Source organism: Alosa sapidissima, chromosome 18 (genome assembly GCF_018492685.1).
Source record: "Alosa sapidissima isolate fAloSap1 chromosome 18, fAloSap1.pri, whole genome shotgun sequence".
Taxonomy (NCBI): Eukaryota; Metazoa; Chordata; class Actinopteri; order Clupeiformes; family Clupeidae; genus Alosa; species Alosa sapidissima.
Genome location: NC_055974.1, coordinates 14,657,884 through 14,677,596, shown reverse-complemented (window position 1 = coordinate 14,677,596; position 19,713 = coordinate 14,657,884). Strand labels below are relative to the sequence as shown.

Here is a 19,713-nt window from a genome sequence, read left to right as displayed (position 1 = left end):
CATTGTGTGAGACAGAGAAGAAACATAATGTTGTTTGACTGTTGTTACAGGAAGAGATCACTGTCATTGTTTATTCAATTGACTGAGCTTTCAGCTAAATTTACAGCAATACCCTGAGTAAATACATGGGCATGGATTCAGCAAAAGATATTATGGTAAATTCATAAAACAGAGAAAGCAATTAAGACAAAAACATAACAAACATGTTTGAGATTAAATAAATATAAAATGATGACTACAAAACAAATAAAAACATCTGCAAAGAAGTTAAGGAAAGCAAAATATATAGAGCCTAGACAGAACCATTGAACAGAATTGTATAATATGCCCTTAAACTGGCTGACTTATATATTAATTCAATCTGTATGTAAATGCAATCTCCGTGCCTATTGGATCTTGTTACAATAATCCAGCACAAAAAAAGTTGAAAGTCAATTTACCAGGCTCTGTGAGAGAATGAAGAGGTCATTAATAACCACCGACCTCCCCTCATCACCTAAAACTAAGAATATACATCAATTTAATTTTCTGGTATTATTAGTGAGTATTTCGTAGTTGTGTTCTAAAACTAAAAAGATGCACTTGGTGTTTAATATTCCTGAATGTTAAGGCTACAGAGTAGGACCTACTAAGACAGCAAAGGCAATCTATTCGCGGAACTGGAATATAGTATTGGTATTCAAAACTATGGTTTCAATGTGTGTGTTCAATTTCCTGTAAATATAAATTGTAGTTGAAATGTTTTTGCGCCACTCGAGGGACAACGATATTACAGACAGGTTTTGGAGATGGCATGGTATTCAGTTAGCTGCAATTCAGCATTCTCGCCACTAGAGGCTACATCCTCAAGAGATATTTGTCTTTTTCCATGAGAGTGGAAGACACCATGTCATCTGACAGCTATGTGCCCTATCCTAGCGTTCATGGGCTTCGGAAAAATCTTTCTCCGAGTGAAAACATCATTCCGCGTCATTCACGTCACTTAATGTGTGAGTCAGAGGTCGGAAACTGGGGCTAGATTTTGCTAACAGAGTTGCCCAGTTAGGGGCTCGTCATCACTTTTGTCGTCAAGTTGTAGTTCGTTTGTAGCCCATGTGGCCTTTCATGTCCAACAGTTTTCATGTGAACTTGGGAATTTGCCGTTTTTGTCACTTGAAAGCTGCATATCTTTCTTTCACAAGCATCTTACACTATATTTTAAGCAAATACAGTTGTTTGTTTAGGATTAGTGAGTATGTTTTAACCTTTGTTGTGGCATCCGTGTTTGTCACACATTCCGATGGCAAAGCACATGAACACTTGCTGTCGGAAAAACAAAGTAGCCATGGGGGGCGGTCCTTGTCATTCCGAGGTGCCCTGAATGCACCCTATGTCTATATTGTGATGCTGTTCTCAATACGGCTAGGGCAGAGGTAGAGATATGGCAGTTCCACCCCTTCGTTTTGTTCAATGATCTTCTTCTCAATGATTTTAAGATCTTCCTGAAAGTTTTTGATGAGTTTCTTGGCTTTGGGTTCGGTGAAGTACTCTTCCACATACTGACCCATTGGAATCTGAGGAGATTAATTTGATGAGAGGAGCACAACACGTAAGGGAACAACAAATAAGTTATGGCATTGTGACATCACTCACTGCATCAGGCTGTGCACGACCAAGGTGCCATGTGATAGCCATTTCCACACAAGATTGACTGATGTCTGGCAGGGTGTCCATGATCAACTCCATGGTAACGGCATCCTTGTCCTCTGGGGCGGGGCTTCGCATGGTACAGGGAGTGTTAGGGACCCAGGCACACCAGTCAAACTACACTCGAAAAGAGTCAGAAAGAGAAAACCAATTAATTAGAGAGTCAAGTAATACTCAATGTGTCATCCAGTCAGTATCACCCGGAGCATACACAAACACACAGAGTCACCCGGTCATTATCCTCCAGACCCAGGGCAAGGTCTACTCACACAAAAAAACAAATTATAATATTACAAACTAGATGTACCACAGAGCGATACAAAATATGACCGCCGCCCAGTCCAGCACATTTTTTCCACAAAAAGAAGTCACGCTGAAAGGCATATATGATTCTAACTGTCTCACTGAATTGCATTATGCACACTCAATTCTCACTGGTATCTGCTAGACAACAAGTACCAAAACATGATTAGTTCATAGATTTCACATGTAAAATACATTTTATACAACCCCACCCCCATCTTGCCTGTTCATAATTCTGAGAAATTCTTGAATTGTGTGCATGTGTGTGTGTACTTTTATGTTACGTTTATGTGTGTGTGTGTGTGTGTGCATGTGCTTGTGTGTGTGCCTGCGTATGTGCCTGTGTGTGTGCATGTGCATGCATGCGTACATATGTCTACTGTGTGAGTATGTGTCATACGTATGATTACTGTGAATGTATGTGTGTGCGTGTGTATCTGTTTATGCACATGTGTGCATATGGAATGGGTTAACATGACCCCTGGAGGCAAACATACGCAAAAAATTGGTCATCCTAGGCCCTACGGTTCTCAAGATATTCACAGAAAAAAAATACACAGTTGGTGTATGGTCACTAAATGTACACATAAATTACTTTATTGTATGGCCCCCCATGAACGAAGGTTCACAAAACTTGGCATGCATTCGGAGGGTGTCATAATGATCCTACACTTCCAATTTCGTGCAGTTCTGACCATGTTAGGTCACAGATACCTGCGATTACAACACCTAATTTTTACTTTTTTGTTTTTAACTAGGTGGCACTATACATGAAATGAGTGGTTATGGAATGGGTTGACATGGCCCCTTAAGATCAACATACAAAAAAAAGGTGGTCCTCCTAAACCCTACGGTTCCCGAGATATTCACAGAAAACTGTGTCTGCCCTACCCTCCTTTCGGGGGTCCAGTCCAGCGGGGGGGCTACAGATGAAAAACAAAAAACGATGGTTCCATGCGGGGCTATATGCCCACCAAGTTTCGTGTACCCCGGTCTTTCAGTGTCCCGGGAATCATTGGTGGAAATTTGGCCATGCGAAATTTGGCCTTGATTGCTATCTGATGCCCTGATTATGATCAATCAGGGCTGTAGTGGAGGATAAACGCAAGTAAACACAGTTTATCCACCTCTGAAATTTCATAATTCAGTTTATCCACCTCTTATTACAGTTTATCCACTTCTCAAAAGAGTTTATTCACCATATTCACCACAGTCATGATAAGTGAATTGAAAGATGTCAATGAACAATAAGATGAAATACACACACAAGCACATTGATTGATGTCACCCTAAAATAGTAGGCCAGGCCAGTAACTTGCGGGAACAGTCAGCAAGTGTGCAGCCTTAGTAAGATTTAGATGTCAAATTCCTTGTGCTAGTGGTTAGGGACCTCACATGATGACTAGACTTTTCACATGTAACCATAGGCCTACAGTACCTAAACAATGAACAATGACACATAGGAGGACCCCACAACCACATGATATGAATTAATAATGAATCAATCAATTAAGAGCCTTAAAGCTCTTCAGCTTTTCACAGGGATATCAGGTGGCTTTGTGAACTCATTTCATTTGCTCTGACATATCCACCTGGGCCCTCTTCCATTCAAACAGATTTCCACCAGTCTGTATATTTACCGGCCAATCAAAATCATTTGTCTGATATGGGGTAGGATTAAAAGATAACAGACAGTTTAGCATTATTGGGGCACTTTTGTAAACATCTGATGGCTGCCACTGATCATGACACATGTAATTTTTCATTTGTTAAACAAAACTTGTCTCCCTCTTCCGTGTCCCTATAGTTCGAGCATTGCTCACAACACTGGTGGTGTGGCCATTCTTTCCACCATTATAACTTCCGTGTATATGCGTGTTTATGAGGCAATCTTGGATATCCAGTTTCATTCTTTTATTGTGTCTTTCTCTTCCCACCTCACTGCACTCTCCACTGTGGTGTGTTGCAGCAGTCTGTTGACTAATACCCTCAAATATTCCCATATGGTTATGGTATCTTGCAGACACAGTTTCCTGCAGTGCTTCCCCACCCACTTATCATGGAAATTTTTCTACTAAACATTAACTTAAAGTCCCTGCTTCCTGCTGTCTATTTCCACATGACAGTTGTGTCCAAAGTCATACTACACATTTTAGAGGATTCACTGTTATAGGCATACTGTTGTTTGCATAACCAAATTGCCAAAGTATGAACTTCATGTATGCTGCTTGTAGTTGGTCTTTGTGTGCTTCAACAGACACCAATGAAACTGGCGCCATTTATGTCAGAAATGTATGCAGTAAGGGAAGAGCGCCTACCTGGCCATTGTTGGTGGCTGCATGCTGTGCTGTGCTGATGAAGATGACCACTGAGACCAGAGTGACTAACTCTTTTTTAGTCTTGAGCTCAGAGGATAACCCTGAAGGATGAACACATAACACAACATCTCAGAAGTCTAAGATGCTTCCAGATTTGTATCTCATCAATGCTGCTGAACAACTGCCATGAGCTACTGTATAACGGTGACATCGACTGACCAAACTGAGGGACGTTTACAAAGCCCTCCTCAGCCACATCCTTTACCCAGGCCTGCAGTTCTGCATCCTCTACTACATCATGGTCATTTGGGTAGTATAAAGAAATCATCCCTGTGACATAACTTAAGATAGGATAACCAGAAGAGAGAGAGAAAGAGAGATAGAGAAAGTTATTATATTCAAAAGATAACAAGATCATGAAAAGAGATAAAGAACATTTCACAATTTCACACTTTTGATACAGGGTTGAAACATTACATTGCATTAATTTGGTTCCTTCACGGAAATGATGACCGTACTTTTGAATAGCGTCCCAGATCATCAGGCTGTTGTCTCTGTAGAAGTAGCCTTTCAGCTTGGTCACACCTCGGTCCTCAAAGTCACACGGAGGCTGTAGGGAGCGGTAGGTGAGAACTTTGTATTCTCGCTGGGCCAATACCAGTAGGCCATCTCCCCCAGTTGACACCACCTACACATGGATAACTGGAACATTGTATCATTTGCAAATAATACTAATACTAGGTCTAATCTGTTTTGTATTTCACACATTTCACATATTTTTATTATCATATTAATCAGAGTAATAATCTTTTCACATATTTTATCATCGTTTTCATATATTGTCACACACTAGCTTGGTAGTGAGTGTTCATGGTGTGATTTTGACTCACCCGCTTGAAGATCCCATCTGCTGAGATAAGTTGGGTGCGGCCTCGGCAGTTGATTTCCAAAGTATATCTCAAATGAGGTGTCAGCAGCTGCCAAAACCACAACATTCTACTGTAATTTTGGAAGTCCATAAATATCATAATTACCATAATTATCAAAGATAAACACATGAATAGCATAAAGGAAACAACATATACACCCAAGAGAAAGAACATTCTGATAATAAATTCAACCAAATAAAACAAAAGATTATTAATTTAGTTAATTTAGTGTCTAATTAACAAATTAATTTTGTCTTCCTGGATTACTTCATTGTTTTTTCATGCTTTCAAGTCCTCGCTATTAATTGGACAAGCTAACAGGGCATGTGTAATTACTGTAAGTGTTACTTCATACCACACAATATCTTTAAAATGTGAAAATAGATTTCATAGAAATGATGATTGGTTATATAATTTTCAAATAGTATGGATAGATAGTTTGACATCTGGGCTTCAGGAGGCCGATGTTCACTATAAAGGTCATATTTTTGCAATTTCATCACACGACACATCCCTGGGACATATGGCTACCACAGAAAGGCGAGTACCAATCTAATCAAAGTCCTTTTAGGCAAGTCCCTCCACTCGGCGGCCATATTGCAACGCTTTTTGGGCACTTATCGGGCATCTATTTCGGGCAGAACTGCACATCTCTCTCTATTTGCCTTATTAATGCGGCGATCATTGTAAAACAAAATGAGACTACATGGGTACACAAACCATAGGATTGTTTTGTTCTATGCATTTGCCAGTAGGTGGCGAAAATGTATTAATGATATAGCCAGCGTACCCGGTAGCCACATTTTGGTTTGGTTAACACTTGGATCTCCTTAAAGCAACACCAAAGAACTTTCCCTCTGTCGCACGCACGCTATTTGTTTATCCAGCACCGGCTTTGCAAATAACAATGTCCACAGACGGTAGAATAGGCTATTTTGCATGACTTAAATAAGTATGATGTATTGCGACATCAGATGCAAGTCGACTCTGTAGTTCCTTATGTCTCATTCCATCGAACTACAGATCCGCTACCCGTGGGGTAGCTATACTACGAAGCACGTTAGACATATCTAGGCTATGTAGACATATCGAGGCTTGACAAAGCCTTGACTCAGGGGTATACGTTAAGTGATACTACGATTGCAGGTATGTGATATATTTGTCAAACTAGGCTTTCAGTTCAGATCTGTGCGCGTTCTCGGTGTTGGGATGACTTTGGCCAATCGTGTAACGCACAAGACCGCCTCTATTTAAAAACAATTACTTCCGCATTCATGAGCGATAGCTTAATCTACACTGCGGTCATTTTTTGTGTCTAACCTATAACATCAAATAAATCAATCGTCATCAGTTGTTGTATGGTATGCACGTCCATAGTGGGATATTTGCACGCACAGCACTATTAAAGCACATTCGAGATCCAAAATGTTCCACCTGTTCCACCAGGAGCTCCACCTGTAAGATAGGCCTATATGACAGAATCCTACACGTGAGAGAACTTCGTTTTGAAGTAGGGGTGGGCAAAGCGAGGCTTTATGAAACACTGAAACGTTCGAAGCAATTGTGCCGAATTGTTCCGAAGCTTTGAAACAATTCCGACACCTCAGAGCTGTTTAGAACAAATCTGTCAAATGCTTCGTATTGGAGATGTAGTCTTTAAAGTTCGTGGCTCGCTGTGTTACCTGTGTTCAGTCTTTGTCAAAAACTAAGCAGTCATGCCCTTGGTCAATTACTGGATGGGAGACCACATGAAGTCACAATAAAGAGAATCTTATTGCTGCCAATATGTGTTCTCTAAATCACTTTCTTCTTATAAAAACTCTAGATTGTTTACCATTCTGAGAGTTTAGTTGAAACTGTGTGGTTATGGTGAAGTAAGAAAACCTAAACAGATACGATCTGAAACAATACCTTACAAATCAAACGGGGATCGAGCCACATTTGAGCAGCCTGGGCTACCGTGCAAAAAACACCCTCACGAACCACTACACCATCATGGTTATTGCTTAAGTGAAAGCTACACTGTTAATTGAACGCGCGGGCACGCCTGCCGACACCGGTGAAATGCATCGAAGGTTCGCTTAACTTTGGTCACATGACATGGGGATTTGAACCAGGTTTCGAAGCACAAGTGTCACAAGTGTTTCGAAACACTTGTGCTTCGAAGCCTTGACACTGATTCGAACACTGGCAGTAGCCCGTCGAACCACAATCGGGCCAAATAAGAAACACAACCAGCCCAACTACTGCTTGTCAGTATCGGCCACTTCAAGGGGACAGTGCCTCAGCCGACTTGAAACTCCGCCGACAGTGGCAGCACTCAGCCAGGATCGGGCCGACTGTGTTTACTGTGCTTCAGCTGACTCGGACCTCAGCCGACATTGCCAGCACTCAGCCAGAATCGGGCCGACTATGCTTGCGGTTTCGAAAGTCACACCCCTATTTTTAAGACGATTGGTCAGTGTGCAGTAGATTACACGATTTCAGCTATAACTTGCTCTTAGCGCATAACCTCCTCCCAACCAGGTTTGGTTGACAGCATAAGATACCATGGTGATATAGCGACACTAAAACAGATCCACTTTCGTGTCACAGCATAGCCTGGCTTTGAGCGCAACATACCTTGCTAACCCACTAATCGAGATTCGTAGTACACCCCACCGATCTGGCAAACTTAGCCTACATATAGTGCGGATTTAGTCGATAGAGGGCCGCAATGCGAATGCAGAATTGCCGTTCACCCTACGAGTTGATGAACCACTGAAAAGATGGCAGCTGTGGGTCCTTTTTGTGGGCGAACTTCAGATCTATTGTCTGTCATGTCGTGTTGTTCTGATGCATGTGCTTGTTGTGGTCTGAACCCCGCCTCCACCTGTCTTGTGCCACTCCCTGGTTTTTCCACCACTTTTTGTACACACCTGCATCTACATGTCGTCTGAGTTCCCCTGTATGTTGTTAGCTCTTGCCCAATGTCTAGATCCCCTGGTATTTAAGTTCAGTGTTTTTGACGTTCTTTGTCAGATTGTTCCTGAATTTCTGGTTGTGAAATCTTTTGTGCTTTTGACCCTTTTAAACTGTCGATGTTTGAGCCTCTTGTTTGGATGGTATCTTTTGTGCTTTGATTCATTTTCTTTGATTGCTTGAGAACTTCAAAATAAAACCTGAATAACTGCATATATCTGGTTTGCATTTGGGTCTTTGCCTGCAAGTCGTATCACAAATTTGCTCTTGTTTTAAATCTGTTTTTCTGATATTTCACCACCTCATTCACCCGCTATAGATAAAAGACTCCTGAATATAATATGCCTTTGGAGTTTATATTACCACAATATTGGAGTTTATACACATTTATATTACCACAATCTTTAAAGATTGCAGATTAATGCAGAAGATGACTTACCTTGAACAGGGGGTGGACAGCAGGAAGTTGCCTCAGTGTAGCAATAGAAAAGACCTCCACCACCAGGTGAGTCCGGAGCAAATGGGACAACACCTGGAAAATCTGGAACTCTGCATGGCGGACCCACATCTTAGCCAACAGCCAGGCCAGCGGAGGGTCGCTGGGCAGGAAGACAGGAGTGTGTCTGCGTGGCTTCTGCTCAAGCTTGGGTGAAGAAGAGAGAAAGTAACTTGGAGTTGGTTTCAGTCACACATGTTGTGGCATATAGCAAATAATAGATGCTGCCCAATGCACACATTTTGTCAAACACTATACAAGGAAGGATATCAGAGTCTGATGGTCTGTTATGGATAAGTTTGAATCTTTATATATCTTGGGTCTATCTCTGGATGTTGGTAATTGGGAGGTGGTTGTTGTTATTATTGTTTTTGAAGTGTATATGACATGCATATGTGCTGTGATGTCTGGAGATGTTGGTGGGTTTTAAGAGGCCTCTACCTGTGTATCAGATATTTGATCCAGACACTATCTAATGAGGAGACACAGCACTCAAACAATCCTCCATAGAAATGTATGGGGTTAGTTCGTAACAGCAATATGGCAGTTGTCCACACTTATCTCATCGCTTCCACTGCCAAAAGTCGAAATGTGAACAGATCGTGCCAATCATGTGTTGTGATCTCGCAGCTTGGTGTCGCGAAGCCTTGCACACACGCAGTGTGCACAAAATAGCTGCCCAAGGCCTGCCCAAAGTGCGTAGCAAGATGGCTGCCCAGTGGGGGGACTTGCCTAAATAGTCTTTGTTTGCTCATGCTCTACTTGCATACAGGCCTCATACTGCTCAGCTGTGCCATCAGAGTATGACGCCGTGTTAGAGATTGTTGTGGGGTCTGACCTGGATGGCGATGGGGATGAGACGGTGCTCCGGATGTTCATACACCAGACACAGAGGGGCAGCTATGTGCTGCCGTTGGTTCCGGATAACGTTTGTAGGGATGCCGTCCATTATGGCATAGTCCACCAGATAGACATTACCTGCCTGCAATTGAGAGAAATCACAAATGGATGAATGAGTGCATGATAAGTGCTACTTCTTAATGCAATTCAGAAATAATTAATGTGTTTAGTGGGGACACGTGACCAAGCTGACAGACCCCCAAAACAAACTTTTTTATGCTGCTAATCCTTGTGTAGACCTGCAGACCTGCTCATGTAAAGACCAACGAGTCTCCCACTGCGAGTCAACTGAGCTACTGAAAAGGCTAAATGTAACATCTCCTATGAAAACTGTACTGTAAGTTATTGGCAGCTATTGTAAATTATTGTACTGTTATTGATGAAATGTTGATGGAAAGAGCAACCAAATGCTACCCAAGCTGGAACAGCTCTACATCTCTTGATCCAAGGATCTCTTGATACATCTCTTCAAGAGCACAGCTCTAACAACTCTAAGCACCCTAACATGGATAACTTCCACTTGTCATGCCCGTCTTTACTCATGCTACCTAGTCACTGAATCAAATTAGTTCTTAGTGCTTACTCCAAGGTTTCCTAATTTACTTGGCCTCCAGATAATGTTTAATGTGTAATAAATCTTTCCTAATTTACTTGGCCTCCAGATAATGTTTAATGTGTAATAAATCTTTCCTAATTGACTTGGCCTCCAGATAATGTTTAATGTGTAATAAATCTTTCCTAATTTACTTGGCCTCCAGATAATGTTTAATGTGTAATAAATCTTTTCTTCCTATTGAGCACCATGTACAATGTTGCTAAAAAATGAGCCCACTGGTTATTTGGCACCAGCGCTCAAGGTCTGATCCCTTAATTTGGCCATTCTCAGACACTGAGACTAAACTTCCTGTTTGGTTGTCTTCAGCAGCACATTGAAAAGGAGAAACAATTAAACATTCAGGGCAAAAATATCTTGCGGAAATGGAAGGAGACATACTTTTGTACAAGGGCCTTCTCAATACAGAAATATAATGCACTTCTACCAATACAGGGAATTTGGTATTTTTTGACAGATAAGTAAATCTGACTTAAGCCGTTACAGATTGTTATTGTCATTCAAATGTACCCCCTGCCAAAATTCAAAGCATAGCAGAACGTTTAATCTTATACCTGCCAATACATAACCTATATTTGAGAGGAATTTTGCTGCCAAACTCTAGGGCCTGCAGCACAAGCAAAGCCAGATAATAAGCAGCACCTTCATCTCTTTCTCCAGTGTGGTGTTGGGTTTCAGAGAGGCCTGCACCATATCTCCAGTGACACGGAAGTTAGAGGGTAACTCCCGGATCTGCGTTATCATTCTTGGATTGCATCCATTCAAGAACTGATACCCAAAAAACCAGTCCTCCCTCCAGTGATCCATGGTGTACTCTGGGAAGGGAAAGCAAATAGAACATGGAAGAGGCAATCTCATGTACTTGCAGGAAAAGGCTAAACAGCTTCCATACCTTACTCAGTACAAAAGGTTCAAGATGTTGTATGACATACCAGCTATGGGACTCCTCAGCTTCCAAAATATGCGCTTGAAATCATCAAGGTCATTCCAAGACTTTCCAAATTTAATAGCCAGCTTCTTCAGTGACAGTTCAAGAAGCCTACAAAAGAGAATGAAGGGTAAAGCTAGAGGCGTAAATTAAAGCAAGTGTGCAGAATTCACATTTCATTTACGGCATGTCAACAATGGAAGAACAGTTTAGGCAGTTTCAGCATTTGAGTCCACAGAAGGACTCCCCCTTACGCATAATGCAGTGATCCCTCAAAGTCACTACGCTTCTCGTTGTCAAATCGAACATCCTGTGGAAGATCAGCCTCTGATTTTGCATCGATGCATTTCGGAATCCCTGAGGCCCACATCTGCCATCTGAAATGTAGTCAGACATGCACAGATACAGATAAAAATACAAACACGCACATCCAATGTGTCTAAAAAAGTAAACAGTAAAAAGTGACCAAACTTTCAGAACTTGTTTTCAATCAGATTACATTTGTACAGAAATGTATTTTGATTTATTTGTAGAACAAGGTGGGGCAAGATGAGGGATGACCTGTATGCCTTCTGTCTCTCCTGAAGTTCCGCTTTTCTGTGAGTCAACATTTGAGGCAAAGAGTCGTCTGTCAGCCTCTTAGCTGTAAGAGGAATTAAGAGAGTTTGGAGAAAGTGTACGTGCAGACTAATGAGTGAGAAAAAGGGAGGAGAGATAGGCAAGCAGTGAGTGGTTAGAAGGCACAGGAAATGAAAACCCCTTTCTGGGTTGCATTATGACCAGAATGTTTGTGAAGGGGAAACTACTTCAGCTCTGACCTGTGCCTTCACGGAGCTCCACTTTCACATCCCCCACTAGCCAGCGGTAGCAGGGGAAGATCAGCACATCTCCCCCCGCCGGTGCCTCTACTGTTACGTAACGACAGAACCAATTATCCTCGATGAAATACCGCTGCTTCTCTAGACGCACCAGGAGCAACTGCCCCAGTGAGGCTGAAGTCGTGACGGTGTACTGATCCACCTAAGTTAGAGGTGAGGAGAAGGGGAAAAAAAGTGGTAAGTGGTCTTGTTACACTGAAGACGGCTTGACGCCGAAACGCATCTGTAGTCAAGGGCATGGTGCAATAAATCCTTTTATAAGTAACATGCGGTTAGAGAGAGAATGCGGTTTCCTTCACTTCGAGAAGAAAAAAATAATGTCTGCAACTGAGCGGCACTCTTAGCACATTGACTTGTTGACACACATGAGTATAGGGTGAGCTCACTCAAGCACTTACAGCACCACGACAGAAGTCCAACCCGGGGTTATCGAGAACAGTCTTCTCACTCTCTCCTTTTTCTCCCACCAGAGTGATGTATATGTAGTTGTTGGTCCCAGAGTACTCAGAGGTACCTGTTGCCACAGTCACTTTGTAATCCATCTGCACATGAAAGAAATGTCTCCTGACTTGTCCACAAATAAGCACACAAGTTATCAGACATTCCTATCTCAGTGAAAAGGTAACCTCTCCCACAGCAACATTAGGCTGGGTGAACCCAGCCTGATCTGCCGGCGACTTCTTTTTCGCCCTGCGGCTCAATCTTAAAAGATTGAGCTTGGTCTGGTGAAAGCCAAACTACAGCAACATGACACTGTTCAACAACGCAACATTGACAAAAAGGAATTGTCCACAAATAACAAACAATGTTATCTGATACATTGACTGCATGGAAAGTATTTGGACAGTAAGTGAATGTCCGTCAAATCCGCTGGTAGATGAAAGTATCTATATACCTGCAGGGGAGGGCCTGTCCCTCACCTGAACCCTCCCCCAAACACACACGCACACACACACACACTCACACACACACACATGCACACACACACACACACACGCACACACACACACACCAAGTTTCTGGTGAAAGCCAAACTACAGCAACGTGACACTGTTCAACAACGCAACATTGACAAAAAGGAATTGTCCACAAATAACAAACAATGTTATCTGATACATTGACTGCATAGAAAGTATTTGGACAGTAAGTGAATGTCCGTCAAATCCGCTGGTAGATGAAAGTATCTATATACCTGCAGGGGAGGGCCTGTCCCTCACCTGAACCCTCCCCCAAACACACACACACACACACGCACACACACGCACACACACACACACACACACACACACACACACATACACACACCAAGTGAAGAAGTATCGAAAGTTCTAACTTCCATGACATGATACATTCATACACACAAAATAACTTCCATTACATCATATACTCATTCTTGAAAAAGGATCTCCAGTTAAGTGTTTTAGACATAGGCATAGACAAAGACATATCTCTGGGAAACACGATGAAAAGGTGACCTCTCCCTCACAGTAACCTTGTAATTGTCAAACTGCAATGGAATTACCCTAAGAAAGAAATTGAAACTTTTACAGAGATCATCATTTCAGTTTCAAAGCTATTTGCCATGGAAAGCTGGCATTTTATGGAAACGTGATTCTTTCTCTCTTTTCTCTTTGTAAACATGCACACACACAAATATGTGTGCTCAGAGAAGCCGGTTCATGTCATGTAGGCTATTCACTGCTTTGCGTGTCTGTGTGTTTGTGTGTCTGTGGATGTCATTAGTTACAGATGAGATGAAAAAAAAATGCAAATGTGTTTGCCAAGGGTGATGTAGAGTTCTGTCCATGCAAATCTGCTATACATAAGACTTCCAACATCTACACAAAAACATGTTCATATTTGTGCATGTCAATAACACATTGAAACACAGTATACTAGCACTATTCACTATTAAAACTATTCTTGTTTGACTTTCTTCCCTTCATTTCCTTATGAAATGGATAATTCATCAACATACAGACAAAACTGTCTGAAAAGTTACACATAACTTACTTGCCTTCTGGGTCTGTTTTTCTTGCTTCCACTTTCTCTCACGTATTTGCTTTTGCAAATATACTTTGCCCTATAATCTGTCTCAGATGTCTCGTATGTTTCCAAAACTACAACTTTGCCTCACACACTTCCCTCTCAGGTTATCTGCTCTCCGCAAAACAGGCTCCTCCGAGTGTTCTCCCTCTCTCTCGGTGAAGCGTGTTTACTTAAGTCCCCTCCCTGTGAGAGAGGAAGTGAGGCAGCTACGCACCAGCCCAGCTCTCACTTATATGGTTGACATCACACTTTTGAAGCTAATGGCTCAGTTAGCCCTTAGCATTCTTGGAACATTTATAATTTATTTATAAATTCAATTGTATTTATTTATACAACAAGCCTCAATGCTTCACCATTCGGAGTGAGTTTTATCATTTCACTCTCTGCCCAGAAACACTTGTTTTAATGATTTAAATAACTTATGAATGCTCATTTACAAACAATACCAGAAAAAAAAAAAGCTGGTGGCAGCTGTTCAAATTCCTTCAGATTTCCAGTAACCATTTAAATCATATATTGTTAAGGATACACAAGCTCGTTTGTGTGTGTTTTTGTTTGTATATGATATAGCCTAACTATCACACATTTGTGACCTGTAACTAAAATCAGAGGGGTCATTCCACGTCAGTTCAACCAGGGCCCACGCACTTAGGTCTCAAAAAATTTTGAAAAAATGACCAGGTGTACCTATGTTACCCAGGAGACACACTGTAAAATTACTCTTATGTAAGATACATACTTTCCAAGATACAGCCAGTTTCACAGGGGGAGGGGGTGTCGATTTTGTTCGGCCTCTTTTTTTTGTCAAAGTTCACAAGCCCACAGCGCAAGAACTAAACCATGTAGGAGGCTCAAATTTTGAATGCTGGTACATACATTTGTGTTCTTACTTACCCCTTTGTCAGGGGAATCCCTTTACCTCAGGCGGTACTGCTCTATTGGGCTTATGACAGGCCTACTCTATTCAGGTGTTCAGGACTAATAAACAGTATGAAAATGTGCTTATAAAACAAGTTCATTCTTTCACCATAACACTTCCTGCTCCACATGCTAATACAACCTGAGCTATGATATCCTGTTCCACTTGTATAGGCCTCTGACACTGAAAGCCTTGCAGAGTTGACACAGATGTGTTTAGACACATCATTACTCATTTACAGTTTTTTCTGATTGCTTAAGCACATTTTTTGTAACTATGGCTTTTTTTGCAAAACTCTACACACAAATGGCAAAACCTCTCACCCAATCAGCAAAACATTGTAGTTCTCTTGCAAAAGCTAACACACCTTGCTTAACTCTTCACAACTTTGTAAAAATGGTGTTTTCGTATCTAACAGTAAACACAAGCCATCACAATAGTAAGCACACAATGTGCCAACAACACACTGATGGTATGAATAAAAAACACATCTGGCTTTTGCTTTCTCTGTGCACAAGGTAGACTATGTCAGTTTGAGGTCATACTTTTGTCATAGTTCTGTAAACATACAGGGATCCCAACTTCAAGTACTAGTGTTTACAGTATTTACACACATCAAAACAAACACAAGTGTGTTTTTCCAAGTCAAAACACAAAATAGCATTTCACTGAGACAAAACAAATCAGTCTACATCGGGTCGTCTCTCTCAAAATTTTGTCTACATCACATGCAATGTCCTAGTCCAAGGCACCGGGGAAAATATATTCTGGAATGCCGTATCCAGGCCACTGCAGTTGTTGTGTTGGTGTGTCTTTATTATTATTATTATTATTATTATTATTATTATTACTATAGTAATAATACTATAGTATTATTACTATATCATTGCCATTGAGCAAGTTGGAAAAAAAAAAAAACAGCACCATACATAGGCCTACCCAAAAACGAAATGATCATGAGATAGGATAAGAGATCTGCTTACCATCTGGCATACCGGGCATTTTCTCGGTGGGCCGGCTTACCTTTTGGGCCGATAGAATTAAATTCTTATTTGTTAATGTTATTTTAAAACACGCATTGGCAACAATCGGCCCAAATCAAATACAGTCAGCGGCCTATTGGTTCAATTTATATACTGACACTAGACTGGCCCAATAACAACTGTTATCACGCTCCACCTCTCCCACATTGGCTCAGAGCCAAAACTCAGTGAGCAGTACGCACGCCAAAATGGATTTATAAAATGCATTCAGGTTGTCAGCAACAGTTTGAACTTCAGAGGTAGGCCTAAGCAAACATAGTATTACATGGCAGAGGGACAGTGATCAGGAGATTGTATAGCGCGCAAACATAATTAACGGGCTCACAGAGTAATTTGACACACCAGTCAAATGGCACAGCATATGTTACTTTAACATTGTTTGTATTGCTAACATTGCTCCTTAACGTGGTCACATTTCCAGCTGAACCGTCCATATAAACATGACGTTTAAAAAAAAAAAAAAAAAAAAAAAAAATACATTGGCTAGGACCACCATGTCATTGGCTATCATATAACATAATATTGAAATTATTACTAAAGATGAGGGAAAATACAATATTTTAAGTCATCTTCATGCAAAAGGCAACTGAAAGATTTACATAAAACACTGAGAGACATCAATTTGAAATGAGCTCACGGAGAGTTGGTAAATTTCCATTGAAAAGGCCTGTGTACCACTCTGTAGAAGCATTGTCCTGTTCCCCTAAGCTTATGCATTTGCATGCACGCCAAAAAGTAAGGCCACTGGACAGTTAAAAACAAACAGGTAGCCTAAACATGCAAAAGAGGAAAACATGACCAACGTTAGAGACGTAGGCCTACTCAAAGAACACCATTGATCAGAACTGATGACAGGGAAGTACCAAGAACCCAAGGCCGTACAAAAACTCACACACATATTATGTTTTAAAGCAAACTGTAAAAGGAAGAAATTCCACTATGGAATAAGGGGGAATAACCTTGACTTCTGATTGGACGTGTGACGTATGGAAACTAGGAGGCCCTGAAAGATTGGTTATCTGGTTATCTGCAGATACCTTGATTCACTCTACTGCTTAGTGGTACTTTGTCAGACTTTGTCCATTGTCAGTACTTGTGAATTAAACTTTGTGGTCAATGGCAGCTCTCTTCAGTCTCAAGGTGTCTTCTTGGATCGAATTTTTTCCAGAGTGCTAATTGGTGACTTATTGCTACAGTGTAGCCTATAGGCCTACTTTAGGTTCTTCTAGCAGAGCCTCCTCTTTGACAAGTGCTTATATATGGAGATTGTGTACTCCAGCCACCTCGGACTAGCCTTTACAATTTACATAAACTAATATTGGATAAAATAACATCATTATTCAATTTCTATGGATTCCTGTGAATATTTCAAGACCCAGTATGCTATATAGCATATTGCTAAGGAGGATATACACTGCAGCTAGAGGGTAGGGAAAAGGGGGAGGAGGGCATTTTTGATTAAATCTAAGTGAGACATAGTTAGATTAATCTGACAATGTTATTCTACTACACATATTTTACATGAACACGATTGTCATGTATTGATTCCCAAGAGTCCAAGCTTTCAAATGACTGCACTAGACAGTGGCAGTCCAAAGTCCATTTTTGTTTAAACCTAGCATAGTTAATCACTAAAATTGCTCCTCCCTCACCACCAACCCCCTAGCCTGGTTGACACCAGACCCTTCTTAATTGGAATTCAGAGTGAGTTTGGGAAAGGTTAATTGACTTACGACCTCTAATTTCAATTCAATTTAATTGTGCTTATAGAGCGCCAAAACATGTATCATGGCGCTTTACAGAGTGTAGACAATCAGAGAGAAAAAAGAAAAGAAGGCCCATGGGTAACAGGGGCGAGGAAAAACTCCCTAGAATTGGAGATACATATAGGAAGAAACCTCGAGCAGATCCACGACTCAAGGGCCTGACCCATCTGCCTAGGGTTAAATACAGGACAGTAAGGTCTGTATACATGACAAATGCATATATGATAGTCAGGTGTAGAGAATAGGACATGGTGTTTAAAGCCACCTGAGGTGAAAGTTACAAGAGGTAGGATGATTACATATAATCCTGATTTAGTGTCAGAAAGTTCAAATAGTCCAGCGTTGGATTGTCCAGGGGAAAGGAGTTGTCAGGGCATGTGGTGGGTCTGCAGTACGGGCCAGGAATCCGGGCAGAGTTGTCATAGGCGGGTGATGGGTCGCTAGGCTGTACGGGCCAGGAATCCAGGTAGGGGGACTCTGCCTTCTACTGTAGTCTTTGAGATTCTTGGAATTACAAGAAGGCCAGTATTCGGTGATCGTAGCGGTCTGGGTGGGTTATATGGACTATAGGAGATCTTTAATATATTCTGGTGCCTAGCCATTAATGGCTTTGTATGTTAGAAGTAATATTTTGAAGTCAATGCGACTTTTAACAGGCAGCCAGTGTAGGGATGTCAGGATAGGGGAAATATGTTCATATTTTTTAGTTCTGCATTTTGTATAAGCTGTAAGCTCTTTAGACAGGTGTTATTGCAGCCAGCGCATAGAGCATTGCAATAATCAATCCTTGAGGTGACAAAAGCATGGATTAATTTCTCAGCGTCTGGTAACGATAAAGACTTCCTTATCTTTGAAATGTTCCTTAAATGCAGTGTTGGGCAAGTTACTTCAAAAGCGTAATGCATTATTTATTACTTGTTACTGTCATCTCAAAGTAATTTGTTACATTACAATATTACTGTCTTTGGATTGTAAGGCATTACACTATGTTTACATTACTTTCACCAAAATAACAGGAAATATGGATTTGGTGTTCTCAATAGATCTTCATGTGTTCAATGCAGCTCATTACACGGCAGGAGGTGATGTGGTATGACATTATGACTGAGCTAGGCTTAAGGCTAACAAAAGAACAATATAATCGTTGCAGTTATGGCTCATGGGACAATGTAGGCCCCAAAGGCCAAAGGTCACTCACAATTTAATATTGTAAAATATAGCCATAGTGAAATTGTATGTTGACTTTAAATGGTTCTCATCATTGCTGGTTGCGTAACATTCCTAACCTGGCAATACCCAGATGAATTTCGCTCCGCCTAGCTCCACTCATCCATCTGGAACCGATCCATTGAAGTGTTGCTTCAGAAGGCTGGGCCTAATCAAAAAATGCTTGCATATGATTGAATAAGCCACTTGTCCGTCATCTATTGACGTGCTACTTCAACCACTCACATCGAAGCCAACCTGTGACGCTAATAACAGACTCACAGTCGCTTCTACGCTATGTCACATCTATGAAACTCCCGCCCTGCGTCCTGATTGGCTAAATCATAAAGTTGGTTGGAGAAATCACTCTCAATGGAAGAGGTCCCAGATGGATGTGAGTGAAGCTAGGCGGAGCTAAGCGGAACGACACTCATCTGGCTAGGGTCAGGTTATATGATTCCACTTACAGTGGTATAAACTTAATGCAAATAGTTTGAGAATAATGGCTACGATCTTTGTCTGTAAAAGCAACATTTTAGTTATTCTCACTGCTTGAAATGAGAAGTATAGTCTAACCATGTTAGATCTGTTGCATGAATGGCAGAGATAACTCAAATTCCCTTTCTACAGTCATCTAAACAAGGCAATCAAATTCCAGGACCAGCATAGATGACTTTTTTTAATTCTTGGATAATCTTCTCTGGTGCCAATTGAGCAT

At 41.2% G+C, this 19,713-nt stretch overlaps 1 protein-coding gene across 4 annotated transcripts; it reads right to left on the bottom strand.

Moving 5' to 3' along the window:
* Positions 1-51: 51 nt before the first annotated feature.
* alox12 (arachidonate 12-lipoxygenase) lies at positions 52-15,001 on the bottom strand. Of its 4 annotated transcripts, none has more exons than XM_042070524.1 (16): positions 14,956-15,001; positions 12,411-12,554; positions 11,953-12,154; positions 11,696-11,777; positions 11,389-11,511; positions 11,139-11,245; positions 10,849-11,021; positions 9,532-9,675; positions 8,637-8,840; positions 5,198-5,284; positions 4,826-4,995; positions 4,527-4,648; positions 4,308-4,408; positions 1,633-1,803; positions 1,367-1,553; positions 52-908 (listed from the first exon to the last, which is right to left on the bottom strand). In XM_042070524.1, the coding sequence occupies exons 2-15, from the start codon at positions 12,552-12,554 to the stop codon at positions 1,374-1,376; spliced, it is 2,010 nt and encodes a 669-aa protein (XP_041926458.1). In that variant the 5' UTR covers positions 14,956-15,001; the 3' UTR covers positions 52-908; positions 1,367-1,373. The 4 variants fall into 4 exon arrangements, with proteins under 4 accessions (XP_041926458.1, XP_041926456.1, XP_041926457.1 ...); XM_042070522.1 differs by lacking the exon at positions 14,956-15,001 and adding an exon at positions 14,026-14,218; XM_042070523.1 differs by lacking the exon at positions 14,956-15,001 and adding an exon at positions 14,030-14,218.
* Between the last annotated feature and the right edge of the window lie 4,712 nt (positions 15,002-19,713).

Excerpts from the sequence above, each read along its gene's own strand:
- alox12 (XM_042070524.1), bottom strand. The coding sequence starts at position 12,554 with ATGGATTACAAAGTGACTGTGGCAACAGGTACCTCTGAGTACTCTGGG. Across the intron at positions 12,155-12,410 it reads TGGACTTCTGTCGTGGTGCT|GTGGATCAGTACACCGTCAC; the intron begins GTAAGTGCTTGA and ends CCTCTAACTTAG. Across the intron at positions 11,022-11,138 it reads GCTGAGGAGTCCCATAGCTG|AGTACACCATGGATCACTGG; the intron begins GTATGTCATACA and ends TTCCCTTCCCAG.